Source organism: Lucilia sericata, unplaced genomic scaffold (assembly GCF_015586225.1).
Source record: "Lucilia sericata isolate MDLA Ls3-8-SP2 unplaced genomic scaffold, ASM1558622v1 Contig002415F_arrow, whole genome shotgun sequence".
NCBI lineage: Eukaryota > Metazoa > Arthropoda > Insecta > Diptera > Calliphoridae > Lucilia > Lucilia sericata.
Window position 1 is genome coordinate 5001 of NW_023996208.1, and position 12500 is coordinate 17500.

At 31.0% G+C, this 12500-nt stretch overlaps 1 protein-coding gene across 2 annotated transcripts in view; it reads right to left on the bottom strand.

The window, feature by feature from the left end:
- Positions 1 to 5977: 5977 nt before the first annotated feature.
- The window catches only part of LOC119613904 (RHO1 GDP-GTP exchange protein 2-like), a 33958-nt gene continuing 27435 nt past the window's right edge, over positions 5978 to 12500 (bottom strand). Inside the window, exons 3-6 of one of the 2 annotated variants that reach the window (XM_037969976.1) lie at positions 8153 to 9351; positions 7291 to 7493; positions 6595 to 7225; positions 5978 to 6407 (exon numbers count right to left, since the gene is read on the bottom strand). In XM_037969976.1, the coding sequence (XP_037825904.1) occupies positions 6238 to 6407; positions 6595 to 7225; positions 7291 to 7493; positions 8153 to 8429 (1281 nt within the window). In that variant the 5' untranslated portion in view covers positions 8430 to 9351 and the 3' untranslated portion in view covers positions 5978 to 6237. The remainder of the gene's footprint in view (positions 6408 to 6594; positions 7226 to 7290; positions 7494 to 8152; positions 9352 to 12500) is intronic. The other variant, XM_037969977.1, reaches the window with a different exon arrangement.

Consider the following 12500-nt stretch of genomic DNA (forward strand, 5'->3'; position numbering starts at 1 on the left):
TCCATGTATGTATTAGTATATAAAAACAAAAACAACAAATAAATGTGAATTTATTGAAAAAGCTTTATTCAGAGTAAAGTTTCTGCTTAATTTCGTTAACATTTCAGTGTTATTTATGTGATATATAGAAAAAAAAGCTTATTGCTTGCTTATTAAAAAGCTTTCTTAATATCAATAAGGGTATTCGCTTCATTGACTAATATTTTGTTAATAAAATAAATGCAAAAATAATAAGAAATAAAACTAATGAAGGACATTAATAGTTTAAGGACATTAATAGTTTAAGTTTAATAGCAAAAATACAAGGTTAATCGTTAAGAAAGCGACAATTAAATATAAATTCTAACAATTACGCATTTAGAAAGGCAAAATTAAAATGAAATTAAATAAAAATTAAACACTTTAAATGTAAAAAAAATGTTTTAAAACGGCACCATGTGTTTGTGATTTAATTTCAAAACAACTATTAATGAGGGAGCAAAGGGGATGGGAATAAATCGGCATAGCGTAAGTAATTATAATGAGGAAAAAAGACCTTGAATGAAATATAAAAAAAAATAAATGACAACAACCTGCTTAACTAAACGGAAACTGGCCGTTTGTCTGGTGGCTGTATTAAGAAATGCCTGCAATAAAATGCTAGTGTTCGGAATGCAAAGTTACATTCCAGAAAAAATGTGTTGGAGGGCAGGAGGAGAAAGTAAATAAAGTTAAATAAAATTTGAAATTTATTTATAAATAAGAAAATTGTTGATTTAAATAATAATACTCTAATGATTTATTCATACTTTAATAAATTCAAATTACGGTTTGCTTTAAAAGATTTTTGGAGTAAAGTTTTTTGTCTCGGAGATTCATGTTGCTCAAATTGGTTTAGATAAAATCTTGATTAAGAGTTCTTAAATCCAAATTTGAAATGAATTAAGTAAACGTCATTATTGAGGCCCGCGCGTATAATAAAGTCATTGATTGTCTCGACATAGAGTCCCTTCTCTGAATTGTGCCCCTCCTGCTCGCTTCGACTAAGGTCTATCTCTAGACCAAGAGGGTCAGAGGTTCTGAGAAAATGCTCTATGTCGATACAATCATCGACCTTATCATCTGTGCAGGCCTCCATAAGATTTGGAGCCATAAAACAAATGACAATGACAAATTTCAAATGAAATGAAGTACAATCATGTTTAGTACATGAACTGGAGCATCAAAAACGTGTATTAAAACATAAAAAAATATCTTCGGTGGTAAAACATTTGCTAGAAATTTTAAATTATAATATTGTTTTCTTTCTTTTTAAAACCCAGGTAAGAAAAAAATCGGCATATTTTGCACAGCTGCTAATAGAAATTTCCTTAATCTTAATTTTATTTTAATGCCTAAGACTGTTTTCTTTTAATTTTAAGTATTTAAGGGTTCTTAAGTAATTAGCAGGAACAAGCAAGCAGCTGTCCCTGCAAGCAGGTAGTTCGCCATAACTTTGACAATTTTCATAGTAGGTTCTTAAGGTTTCAAATTCAAACAGAAAATCAGTGTACAGCGATCACTCAACAAGATGACAACGTATTTCTTAATTGGCAAGAGACGAAGACTGGAGATGATGAAACGTACCAAGGTGTTGATGAGGCTTGAGAAGGAAGAGATAATACGACTGCTGCTCAACTTTCGAAGAAATGGTTGAAGAAGTTTCTGAAGACCAGAAACTACATAAAGATTAGGGAAATTACTTTTCCCTGCGAACGTTTCCAATGGGACCATGAAGATTTGCTATAGTAGCGGTACTATGTGTGGTTGTCAAATTCCCGGCTGTCGACTAGATGTCCGTAATTTTGGAACATCAATTTGTTCCCAAATTTGTGTGCAACTTTTTCAAGCTTCAGGCTGTTTTGAGAACCACAAAAAACTAAATATATTGAAATGAAGAAAGATGTTGTGCTGGCTGCAAGAGGGATCTCAAATTAATAGTACGATGAAAGAAATTTGGCCAACGTTTTCAAAGATACCATGAAGATTGTAGCATTTGATAAGAAAGTTCCAGAATAACGACTTGATGTCAAGTCCCTAAACTTTTCAGTAAACCTTTAGAAACTCAACTATGCGTTGAAATATGTTCCTGTAGAGGCACCAAGGAGTGATGAATTTGATAAGAGTTTTCAACGATGTCTACACGTTAATTGAAATTCTATGGATTTCACTGGCTTTCCGGAAAATTTGGAACAAGAAGGCTGCATAAGCACAACGAAGATGTCTAATGCTGAGACGCCAAAATTGATGTATTCGATAACCGATATACTATGGATTTTTACATACTTTTCGCACAATAATGGATCCCTCCACACGGTTGCCTGTGGATTCTCAGCGAAGTTTCTACTAGGAGTTCAGAGGTCTAAAGTCTCTAAACTCAACTTCAAAAGGGTTATGAATCTGTATTGAAGTAGTAGTAACGAGAAATTATATTTTCCTCATTACTCCTACTTTCAGATATTTACTAATATACTACAATACTGTAACCCTCTACGGTTGCTTCGAATTCTCAGAGATGTTTCTAATTTCTACTACGAGTTCAGAGGTCTAAAGTCTCTAAACTCAATTTGAAAAGAGTTATGAATATGTATTGAAGTAGCAGTGACGAGGAATATTTTCCTCTTTACTTCTACTTTAGATATTTACTAATTTTCAGAAAATACTGGAGGTTTCCAGGATTTATAGTTCCTTTCAGCATATTACTATGTTATGAAGCATTACTATTGATTTAAAGTGGTGAGAGAGACGTTCCGTATGTCCTGAAGTAATCAGGATTTCTATTTGCTCCTGGATTATCTTGATGTCTGAACTCTACTCCAAAGGACCTTTAAAGCGTCAACTCATCTGAAGTATCGATAACGTGGAATATTGTTATGGAATTCATAATGTAATTCAATGGATTTTTATTAGAGTGTAGAATAACTTAGTTGTCACTAAGATTCTACATCTAATTTCTATAAAGCTACGAAACTTATATTCATCAGCAAGAGCGATACTCAGAAATGAAGACAAAGTCCAGAAAATCCAGAAGGCTTACTTAGATTCCGCATATTATTCTAATGATGGTACAAAACTTCAACTCTTTGCTACTAAGGTCTGACAGAAACTTCATTAGCTACCGATTTCCAGAATCCTTAATTGATAACTGAACTTCCAAGGATTTCTACTGGTTACAACGATTACCACTATTTTCAAAATTGACTTACTTAGATGTTGCAAAGATTCTGAATACAATTCCAACGAGGGAAGCGGTGAAGATGATTCATTGCCGATTTCCAGAATAACCATTTGATGATTGAATTTCCAAGGAATTATAATTGCTACCACTATGTCCAAGAGGTCCCTTATATTAATAACTTGGCTCTGAACAAACTTCAAATCTTCAGTTATTTTCAAATAGTGAGATTGAAGTTAAGAAAAGCTATAATGTGAACTGGATATTCTTGCATTTTGCACTTGCTTCAAAATGTCTAAGATATAAAAACTGTGTACTACGTACCAAAGTGTCAACTTACAAGGGGGTTACTCTCTACTTCGATTCGAAAAGAAAACTTACATTTGAATCGAGGTACAGAGCAACTCCCCCGATTTACGGAATATCTACTAAAATTCTAATCGTTTCCAAAGTGGCTTTATACGGAAGTTATACAGTTTAAACAACTTATAATGAGTATACGTAGGACGAAATTCAGAGGATTTCTACTTAATCTCCGATGTCTTTGGCGTTTAATAAAAAGCTATAAAATGGTCATTCATCCAAAGTCGTAAGAATAAGGATTGATGTTATTTACTGGATATATTCTTCATAACTGGAAATCACCTTTTTCTGCAGTCTTACAAGATGTCTTTATCTATGAATTGGTCACTATAGACACTATGAAATGGTAAGCCATTTTAAGAAGTAGCAGCAAAGATTTATCTATTATTTTTTGCAGATTTCTAGGAAAATTCATCTAACTCTGCTATCAATAAGATGTCTTAGATTCTACTTAATCTCTGAACTTTGCAAACACCATGAAATACGAAGTTGCAGCAGTAGTGATTCGATATATTATTTTTGCAGATTTCCAGAAAGTTTAATCCATAGCGGAAATTCTCACAATTTCTACTTTATGATTGAAATCTTTCAGAAATGTCCCTTAATGCTAAGAAGTCTTAGATTCTACTTAGTAGCTAAACCTGGCTCCAAAGATTGTATGAAATGGAAATAACTCTATAGGAGTAAGAATGTCTTATTAATGGCTGGAATTATCTGAAATTCTCTATAATGCCGTGAGGTCGTTTTGGCATTGGTGGTCTTTAAAATTGTCTACAATAATTTTATGAAATGGTAATACAATTGAAGAAGTAGTATCATGTTTTAATAGACTGTTTTTACAGATCTTCCATATGTCTGCTCGATGAATTGGAATTTCTAGGATTTCAACCATACTTTGAGTGTTGCTCAGCTTCCGAACTCGTTTAGCATCAGAAATTCAATACATCTCAAGTGAAAACTATTTCGTCATTAATCCAGGATGTCAGGATGATCAGATTTTATATAAAATATGGACTTTAATACATCCCAAGCGTTTTCTTCAATTGAGGGCTTATATACTGTAATCCAGCAGTACTCGAAATCAAACTGACGGTTAGAGTTCTTCTGACCTAAACCTACACACAATTTTGAAAGTGTAATTCATCAAACGTAGCGTTAAAAAGTTCGTACTCCCATAAAGCTGGTCTATTCCATCTGGCTTGGATGTCTAGGGTTTCATTTACATACGAACGTTTGTGTAAAGAAGTAAATGATGACTTCGACATAAAACTACAGAGTTTGTCACTAAAAAGGAATACAAAACTTCAACTCGAGGAGACACGATCGGCCAAAGAAGGAATTTTATCGAATTTTATCGACTGTGAATCTGCAACAGAACATCTACGATGTCCTAAATGTCAGAACATCTACAATGTCCGAAATAATTTATGGAATTTAAACTCACAAAACGAATAGTTCTTTCTTATTGATTAATTAGTTTGTCAATTGATTGATGCTTTTAATTTTTACTTTACAGTTATCCAGGATGTCTAGTTTATAAACAATTTTATGGCGAGTACCACAAATAAGTCAACCACTTGGCATCCCAATGAAATTTAAATTTGGAAAATAAGGTGGTAATTGGCATCTTGGTTTCTATTGTTATGATTCCGTATCGATGAGATGATCTCAATGAGATGATTAAATTTGTAGCTGTCGATAGAGTCCTTCTCTTGGAAATAACTTTCGAGTTCGAGCTGTTCTCAGTGAGATGATCAAATTTGTAGCTGTCGATAGAGTCCTTTCCTTGGAAATAACTTTAATGAAATGCAGTTGACAACTAGTCTAGTTCTTTGGTTTGTTCGGGAAGGAAGATTTTAGGAAAATTATAATACATCACCATACAAGAGAAAATCACATCTGTATGAAGACACATGAATTCTTATTAAAATTTCGGTACAATCCGCTCATAGATTTAATACTAAATTCGCAACAATTCTTAGTGAAATGATCAGAGTAAAAGAATTGTGATTCGTCTAAACTCTGGTTAATGTTCGGTTTGAAAAGTGCGTTCCCTCGGATACTAAGGAAACAAATATTTAACTTCAACAGTTGGTATTATCTTTCAAATATAAATCTAATTTTGATTGAATAAATCACTTCATATTATAGTTTTCCAGATTGTTCGAAATGATCTTTTATCTCCAGCTTGAGAAAACTATAGAAATAGCTAAATCGTCATTAAAGGAAGCTCGACTTTGGATTAAGTAAATTTATAGATTTCACTACTCCAGGAACTTAATTTAATTTATGATTTGGGAAGAGAAGTATGAACCCAGCTCTATGGTCGACAACTAACAGTCGAATACTTTAAAATCATTCCGTCGATCGCTCTACATTTGGAATTACTCAGTTTTAAGATGAGTAGGCAATCTTCATTTACCTCAGGAGGCAAATTTAAATCCTTCCAGTAATATCCTTAATTAATGTTTTAGAACCGTGCTCTCTTCGAACATTATAAGGACTAACAAAGACGTAAGAAAATTTAATTCGTCAATAATTATGTGTAATTAAAGATCAATATTGAAAGACTTTCTGCCTTAACAGAATTTCCACGATTTCTTCAATGGAAACATTTTAACCCGAGTACAAAATTAGTAAATTATATCAAAATAATATTCCCGAAACCTTTTCTATTCACTTCACTTAAAAATATATAAAAAAATATGAAAACTTACCCCTCTTGAATCTCTAAATAATATTGCGGCATGATGTGGATCTAAAGTACCATCACCACGTAATCCCCGACTGGCAGCACCAACTGAAGCACGTCGTTTTTCCAAATCAGCTGAAGCACGACGCATATGAGCACCTAAACGCAAAGAAAAATTCATACAAAATTTTCCATTAAAAACACTTGCAAATACAAATTATTTTTACAACTATTAAAATTATTAATAAAACGGGGGAAAAAATTAAAATGTGCAAGTACCAAAACATGAAAAATTTTGAATACTACTACAAACAACAACAAGTTATTATTAACAAAATCCCCTTACCCTTTGAATTACCTTCTTTTACAATTTTATCGAATATCTTATAGGTGGCACCACAATCTTCTAAAATTCGATTGGGTCTATTAATCGTATTGACATCTAAACTTTTCGATCTTGAACGAAAATTTTCCTGAGGATCATTTTGTGGTGAAGTACAAACACTACTCGCTGTATTATCATGAGATTTACGTGGCCAAATGTGCACCTTTTTACCAAAATGTTTAAGTAATTCCTGTATTGAATGATGATGACCATGGTGACCATGATGCTCATGCTTATCCTTGTGCTTATGTTTGTGATCCTTGGGTGAGGAGGTTTCATCTTCATTAATACTTAGAGATTTAACAAAACTAGTATTATCGAAACGATAGCGTGGTATATTCACGCAGCCACTATCTAGAGAATGTCTCATGGGACTACTGGAGTACTCATCAAGAGAGGCGGGCGCGGCACCCACACGATGAAATATTGAATTAATGCTGGGTCGTTCTTGACGCTGTGTTGAGTGCCCCGAATAGGTGAAATACTGATGATCCTGTTTACTTTCATAGATGTCGTCAAGATCGTGTGGGAAGTAACCACCTTGGCTGGGTGGTGAATTATTAAAATCCTGTAGATTTGGTTTGCGTAGACTCTGAGAATTGATTCATGTTTATTGATTTTTATTTATTTGAATTTATTTAGCTTTTTTTTACTTACACCATAAACGGCGGGACTGTGTGATCTTTCAAAAATGCTGCGTTTCGAGGAAGGTGTTCGCTTGAAACTGCTGCCATAGCTGTCATAGGAACTGCGTGCCCCATTGTGGGTGGGTGAATTACGATAATGATTTGTTATCGACTTTTGGGTGTCCGGCACCGGTTGTGGACTTGAGGCATTAACCAAACTTTCAATTACTTTGTCTATGGAAGGGGAGAGTTGGAGTTATAGAGATGGAAGACGGTCTTTTGGGGGATTTTGCTGTCTTAAGGAGCGTGTTTAAAGGAGGGACGCGAATTGTTCTTGATGTTTAAAAAATTATTGTAAAAATATAAATGTTCTTTTTTCATGAAAATTATCTTTGTGTTTTTCTTGTATTTGTATGTATGTATGTATTTTGCCAGATACTTCTTCATTTCTGATACATTATGGACTAGCCTATAGACTAGACTATATATTTGACTATAGACCAGACTATAGACTAGACTATGGACTAGTCTATAAACTTGAATATAGACTAGACTATAGACTGAACTATATACTAGACAATAAGGTAGACTATAGACCGGACTATATAATTGACTAGAATATAAACCCAATTTTAGACTGTGCTGTAGATCAGACACATTTGCATACTTTTTTTTAACAATTTTTAGTTTATTCATGACTTGAAACAAATAACGTTCGATGTACAATAGCACTAAATTTCCCATCCCTGCTTGAAAAGATTGTTTTTACTTTTTCTTAGTCAAATTGTTTGCAATTCATTTTAATATTTGATTTGTATCCATTAAATCCTTTAAACACTCTTCTGTGACAACGTTTTCTTTCCACTAAACTCCAACAACAAACACAAACTTACCCTGAGACCAATTGGGTGATTTTGAATTTGATGAGGAACTAGAGCTAGAACTAGAATCTATGCTGCTCAAACGGCTGGTTCCTTTTAGAGAACCATATTCCGAGGTAGAATTCATGCTAACATTATCACGTACATAACTGCGGCCATAGGAAGTTGTATTTTGATGATGGTGACTGCTGGAATCGGCACCAATACCACCGCCACCGTTTTGCCAGCAGTCAGCGCTCAGCTGCTTTTCTATGGCATGCTGGCGATATAAATGTGTTATGCCATGCATATTGGTAGTTTAGTTTTTTTTGTTTATATTATAATATTAAGCACTTGGTTTGTGAGTTTTTTTGTTAAAAAATTAATTTTTGTTTTTAGTTTTCTTTTTGTTAACACTTTAGTTAAAATATTTAAGACACTTCAGTTTTTTTCTGTATAAATACTTTACAACTTTAAAGTCACATTGTTTTTGCTTTTTATTTATTATAACTTTTTTTATTATTTAATAATTTTCGTTATTTTTTTGGAAGAAATATTGTGTGTGAAAGCTGCCTCTAACAGCTGTATCAATACTAAAATGACAATTGCTTTTTCAATACATTTGCCTTATAAGAAATTGTTTTTTTTTTCTCTCACTTTTTCTACACTTGTTTACAAAACTAGACATACACATTCACTCTCTAGTGGATATTAAAGTATCACACTTTGTTATTCTCCTGTTTACAAAATTAAAATTCTATTTGTTAAACAAACACTCACACTATGTGTGAAATTGACCTATCACTAGTAGTTCTCTCTCGTTCTCTTTTTATTATAAATTCAAGAGAGCTTTTGTTTTCATTTTATTATTGAGGTACATATATGTTTGGCTTTAATTTTGGTAAATAACTGCTAATTTGTTTTCTTTTGGTTTGTTTTTATTTTATTGCCAAAATGCAACACTGTAATTGTTTTTTATATTTCAAGTCTTTTTATTTACATTTATGGTGTTTAATTGTTGTTGTTATTATTTTACTATCTCAAGCAGCAGCTATACTTATTGTAATTGTATGTGGGTGTTTTAAGGGGGAAAGAGGGAGAAACCATAGACTTATTCACACAAACCACCTTCGTTATTGCAGTGAAAAACCAACAACAATAATAACATGCTTGTTGCAGTACACTGCAATAATAATGCAATAAATTGTTGTATATGACGACAGTTGAACGGCCTGTAAATAAGTCAAAGTTATTTGTTGTGTGCTCATGTTATATATAATTTTATACTACATGTGTGTATTATTTATCAAATTTATATTTTTGCCGGTTGTTTTTGTTATTTTTTGTTTAATTTATTTAAATTTTTTAATTTTAGCATTGTCTAGTCTAGTAAAATGAAACGTCAATGCTACAAACATTGCTATTGTTTTTGTAGAATAACTCAAAAAAAAAAAAAAAATAAAAAGAACAAAATGTGTATTTAAACATAATGTGAATAAGCAATCAGTAAAAGAATTATTAAAATAATTCTATATAGAAATTTAACAATTGTTTTTCAATTAAGTCATCATCGTCAGCCACCACCAGCACATTTTAAATAATTTGCTTTTATTGATAAAGTTTAACATTAAACAGAGATGGCGTTTTGCTTTAAATTTAAAAGATTTAAGTAAGTAAGTAAGTAAGTAAGTAAGTAAGTAAGTAAGTAAGTAAGTAAGTAAGTAGTAAGTAAGTAAGTAAGTAAGTAAGTAAGTAAGTAAGTAAGTAAGTAAGTAAGTAAGTAAGTAAGTAGTAAGTAAGTAAGTAAGTAAGTAAGTAAGTAAGTAAGTAAGTAAGTAAGTAAGTAAGTAAGTAAGTAGTAAGTAAGTAAGTAAGTAAGTAAGTAAGTAAGTAAGTAAGTAAGTAAGTAAGTAAGTAAGTAAGTAAGTAAGTAAGTAAGTAAGTAAGTAAGTAAGTAAGTAAGTGTAAGTAAGTAAGTAAGTAAGTAAGTAAGTAAGTAAGTAAGTAAGTAGTAAGTAAGTAAGTAAGTAAGTAAGTAAGTAAGTAAGTAAGTAAGTAAGTAAGTAAGTAAGTAAGTAAGTAAGTAAGTAAGTAAGTAAGTAAGTAAGTAAGTAAGTAAGTAAGTAAGTAAGTAAGTAAGTAAGTAAGTAAGTAAGTAAGTAAGTAAGTAAGTAAGTAAGTAAGTAAGTAAGTAAGTAAGTAAGTAAGTAAGTAAGTAAGTAAGTAAGTAAGTAAGTAAGTAAGTAAGTAAAGTAAGTAAGTAAGTAAGTAAGTAAGAAGTAAGTAAGTAAGTAAGTAAGTAAGTAAGTAAGTAAGTAAGTAAGTAAGTAAGTAAGTAAGTAAGTAAGTAAGTAAGTAAGTAAGTAAGTAAGTAAGTAAGTAAGTAAGTAAGTAAGTAAGTAAGTAAGTAAGTAAGTAAGTAAGTAAGTAAGTAAGTAAGTAAGTAAGTAAGTAAGTAAGTAAGTAAGTAAGTAAGTAAGTAAGTAAGTAAGTAAGTAAGTAAGTAAGTAAGTAGTAAGTAAGTAAGTAAGTAAGTAAGTAAGTAAGTAAGTAAGTAAGTAAGTAAGTAAGTAAGTAAGTAAGTAAGTAAGTAAGTAAGTAAGTAAGTAAGTAAGTAAGTAAGTAAGTAAGTAAGTAAGTAAGTAAGTAATAAGTAAGTAAGTAAGTAAGTAAGTAAGTAAGTAAGTAAGTAAGTAAGTAAGTAAGTAAGTAAGTAAGTAAGTAGTAAGTAAGTAAGTAAGTAAGTAAGTAAGTAAGTAAGTAAGTAAGTAAGTAAGTAAGTAAGTAAGTAAGTAAGTAAGTAAGTAAGTAAGTAAGTAAGAAGTAAGTAAGTACGTAAGTAAGTAAGTAAGTAAGTAAGTAAGTAAGTAAGTAAGTAAGTAAGTAAGTAAGTAAGTAAGTAAGTAAGTAAGTAAGTAAGTAAGTAAGTAAGTAAGTAAGTAAGTAAGTAAGTAAGTAAGTAAGTAAGTAAGTAAGTAAGTAGTAAGTAAGTAAGTAAGTAAGTAAGTAGTAAGTAAGTAAGTAAGTAAGTAAGTAAGTAAGTAAGTAAGTAAGTAAGTAAGTAAGTAAGTAAGTAAGTAAGTAAGTAAGTAAGTAAGTACGTAAGTAAGTAAGTAAGTAAGTAAGTAAGTAAGTAAGTAAGTAAGTAAGTAAGTAAGTAAGTAAGTAAGTAAGTAAGTAGTAAGTAAGTAAGTAAGTAAGTAAGTAAGTAAGTAAGTAAGAAGTAAGTAAGTAAGTAAGTAAGTAAGTAAGTAAGTAAGTAAGTAAGTAAGTAAGTAAGTAAGTAAGTAAGTAAGTAATAAGTAAGTGTACACAGACTGTAATCAGTCAGTATTTTATTGCATACATTAAGGTTAGCTATATATATAAAAAAACTTCACATCCTCTGTATAAATTAAATCTAAAATAAAAGAAACGAATTTCTAATCAGAAAAATTAACATACAGATTACAAAATAAGTCTCACAAAACAAAGAAAAATTAAGAAAAAACATCATACCTAAAGTCAAACATTTGCGTCATAGGCCACAAAACACGAGATACATATACATATGAATAATAAACTCGTTTTTAACAAAAACCGAACGATTTAACTTTTACTTTCACTTGTACTATAAAAACCCCCCTAGATACACTCCCCCAGAAAAAACATTCATTCATTGAACATATATTTTCATATATTTTCATTTTCTGCGAATTTTAGTATACATACAGAATTTTTTTCCCAATACTACTATTACTTTAGTACTCATTTATCTGTAGCCTACATTTAGGGTGTTCACGAGAATTGTTTGTTATAAAGCATGTGCATAGGGGCACGTGTTAAGTAGAATATTTTTGGTATTTCTGTATATTTTAAGGATAAGTTTTTATAACTAAGTATATGTCTACTAGATTTTTTTAAATGTAGTAGAATATGTTAAAAGAGAGATACAGAGAGAGAGAGAGAGAGAGTGAGTGGAAGTTTAATACAATTTTTTTTGGTTTTTGTGGTTGCCTTCCAACTGACCTTCTCAATTTTATTGTTAAGATGAAAAAATTATATGTCTAATATTAACATGAATAAAAATCTCTTGAAAAATTAATGCGTTTTTTAAGAAAAAAAAGAAAAATAAAGGACAATTTGTAGGCTTAATTACAAAAGAAATATTATGCTCTAGGGATCTAAAGAAATAAATAAAATACTTGTGGGAAAAGTTTAGGTTTAGCAGTCAAATGTTTATTTGAAATGTTGCAAATCCCTAGGGGAAAACAAGTTTTTCGTTTAATGTTAGCTTTAAGTTTAATTGCCTAAAAATATGCAATAATTTTTACATATTTTTTTTGAATTAAATAGCTATAGCGTTATTAATTGTAATTTATTTAGAAAACAATTTCCATTA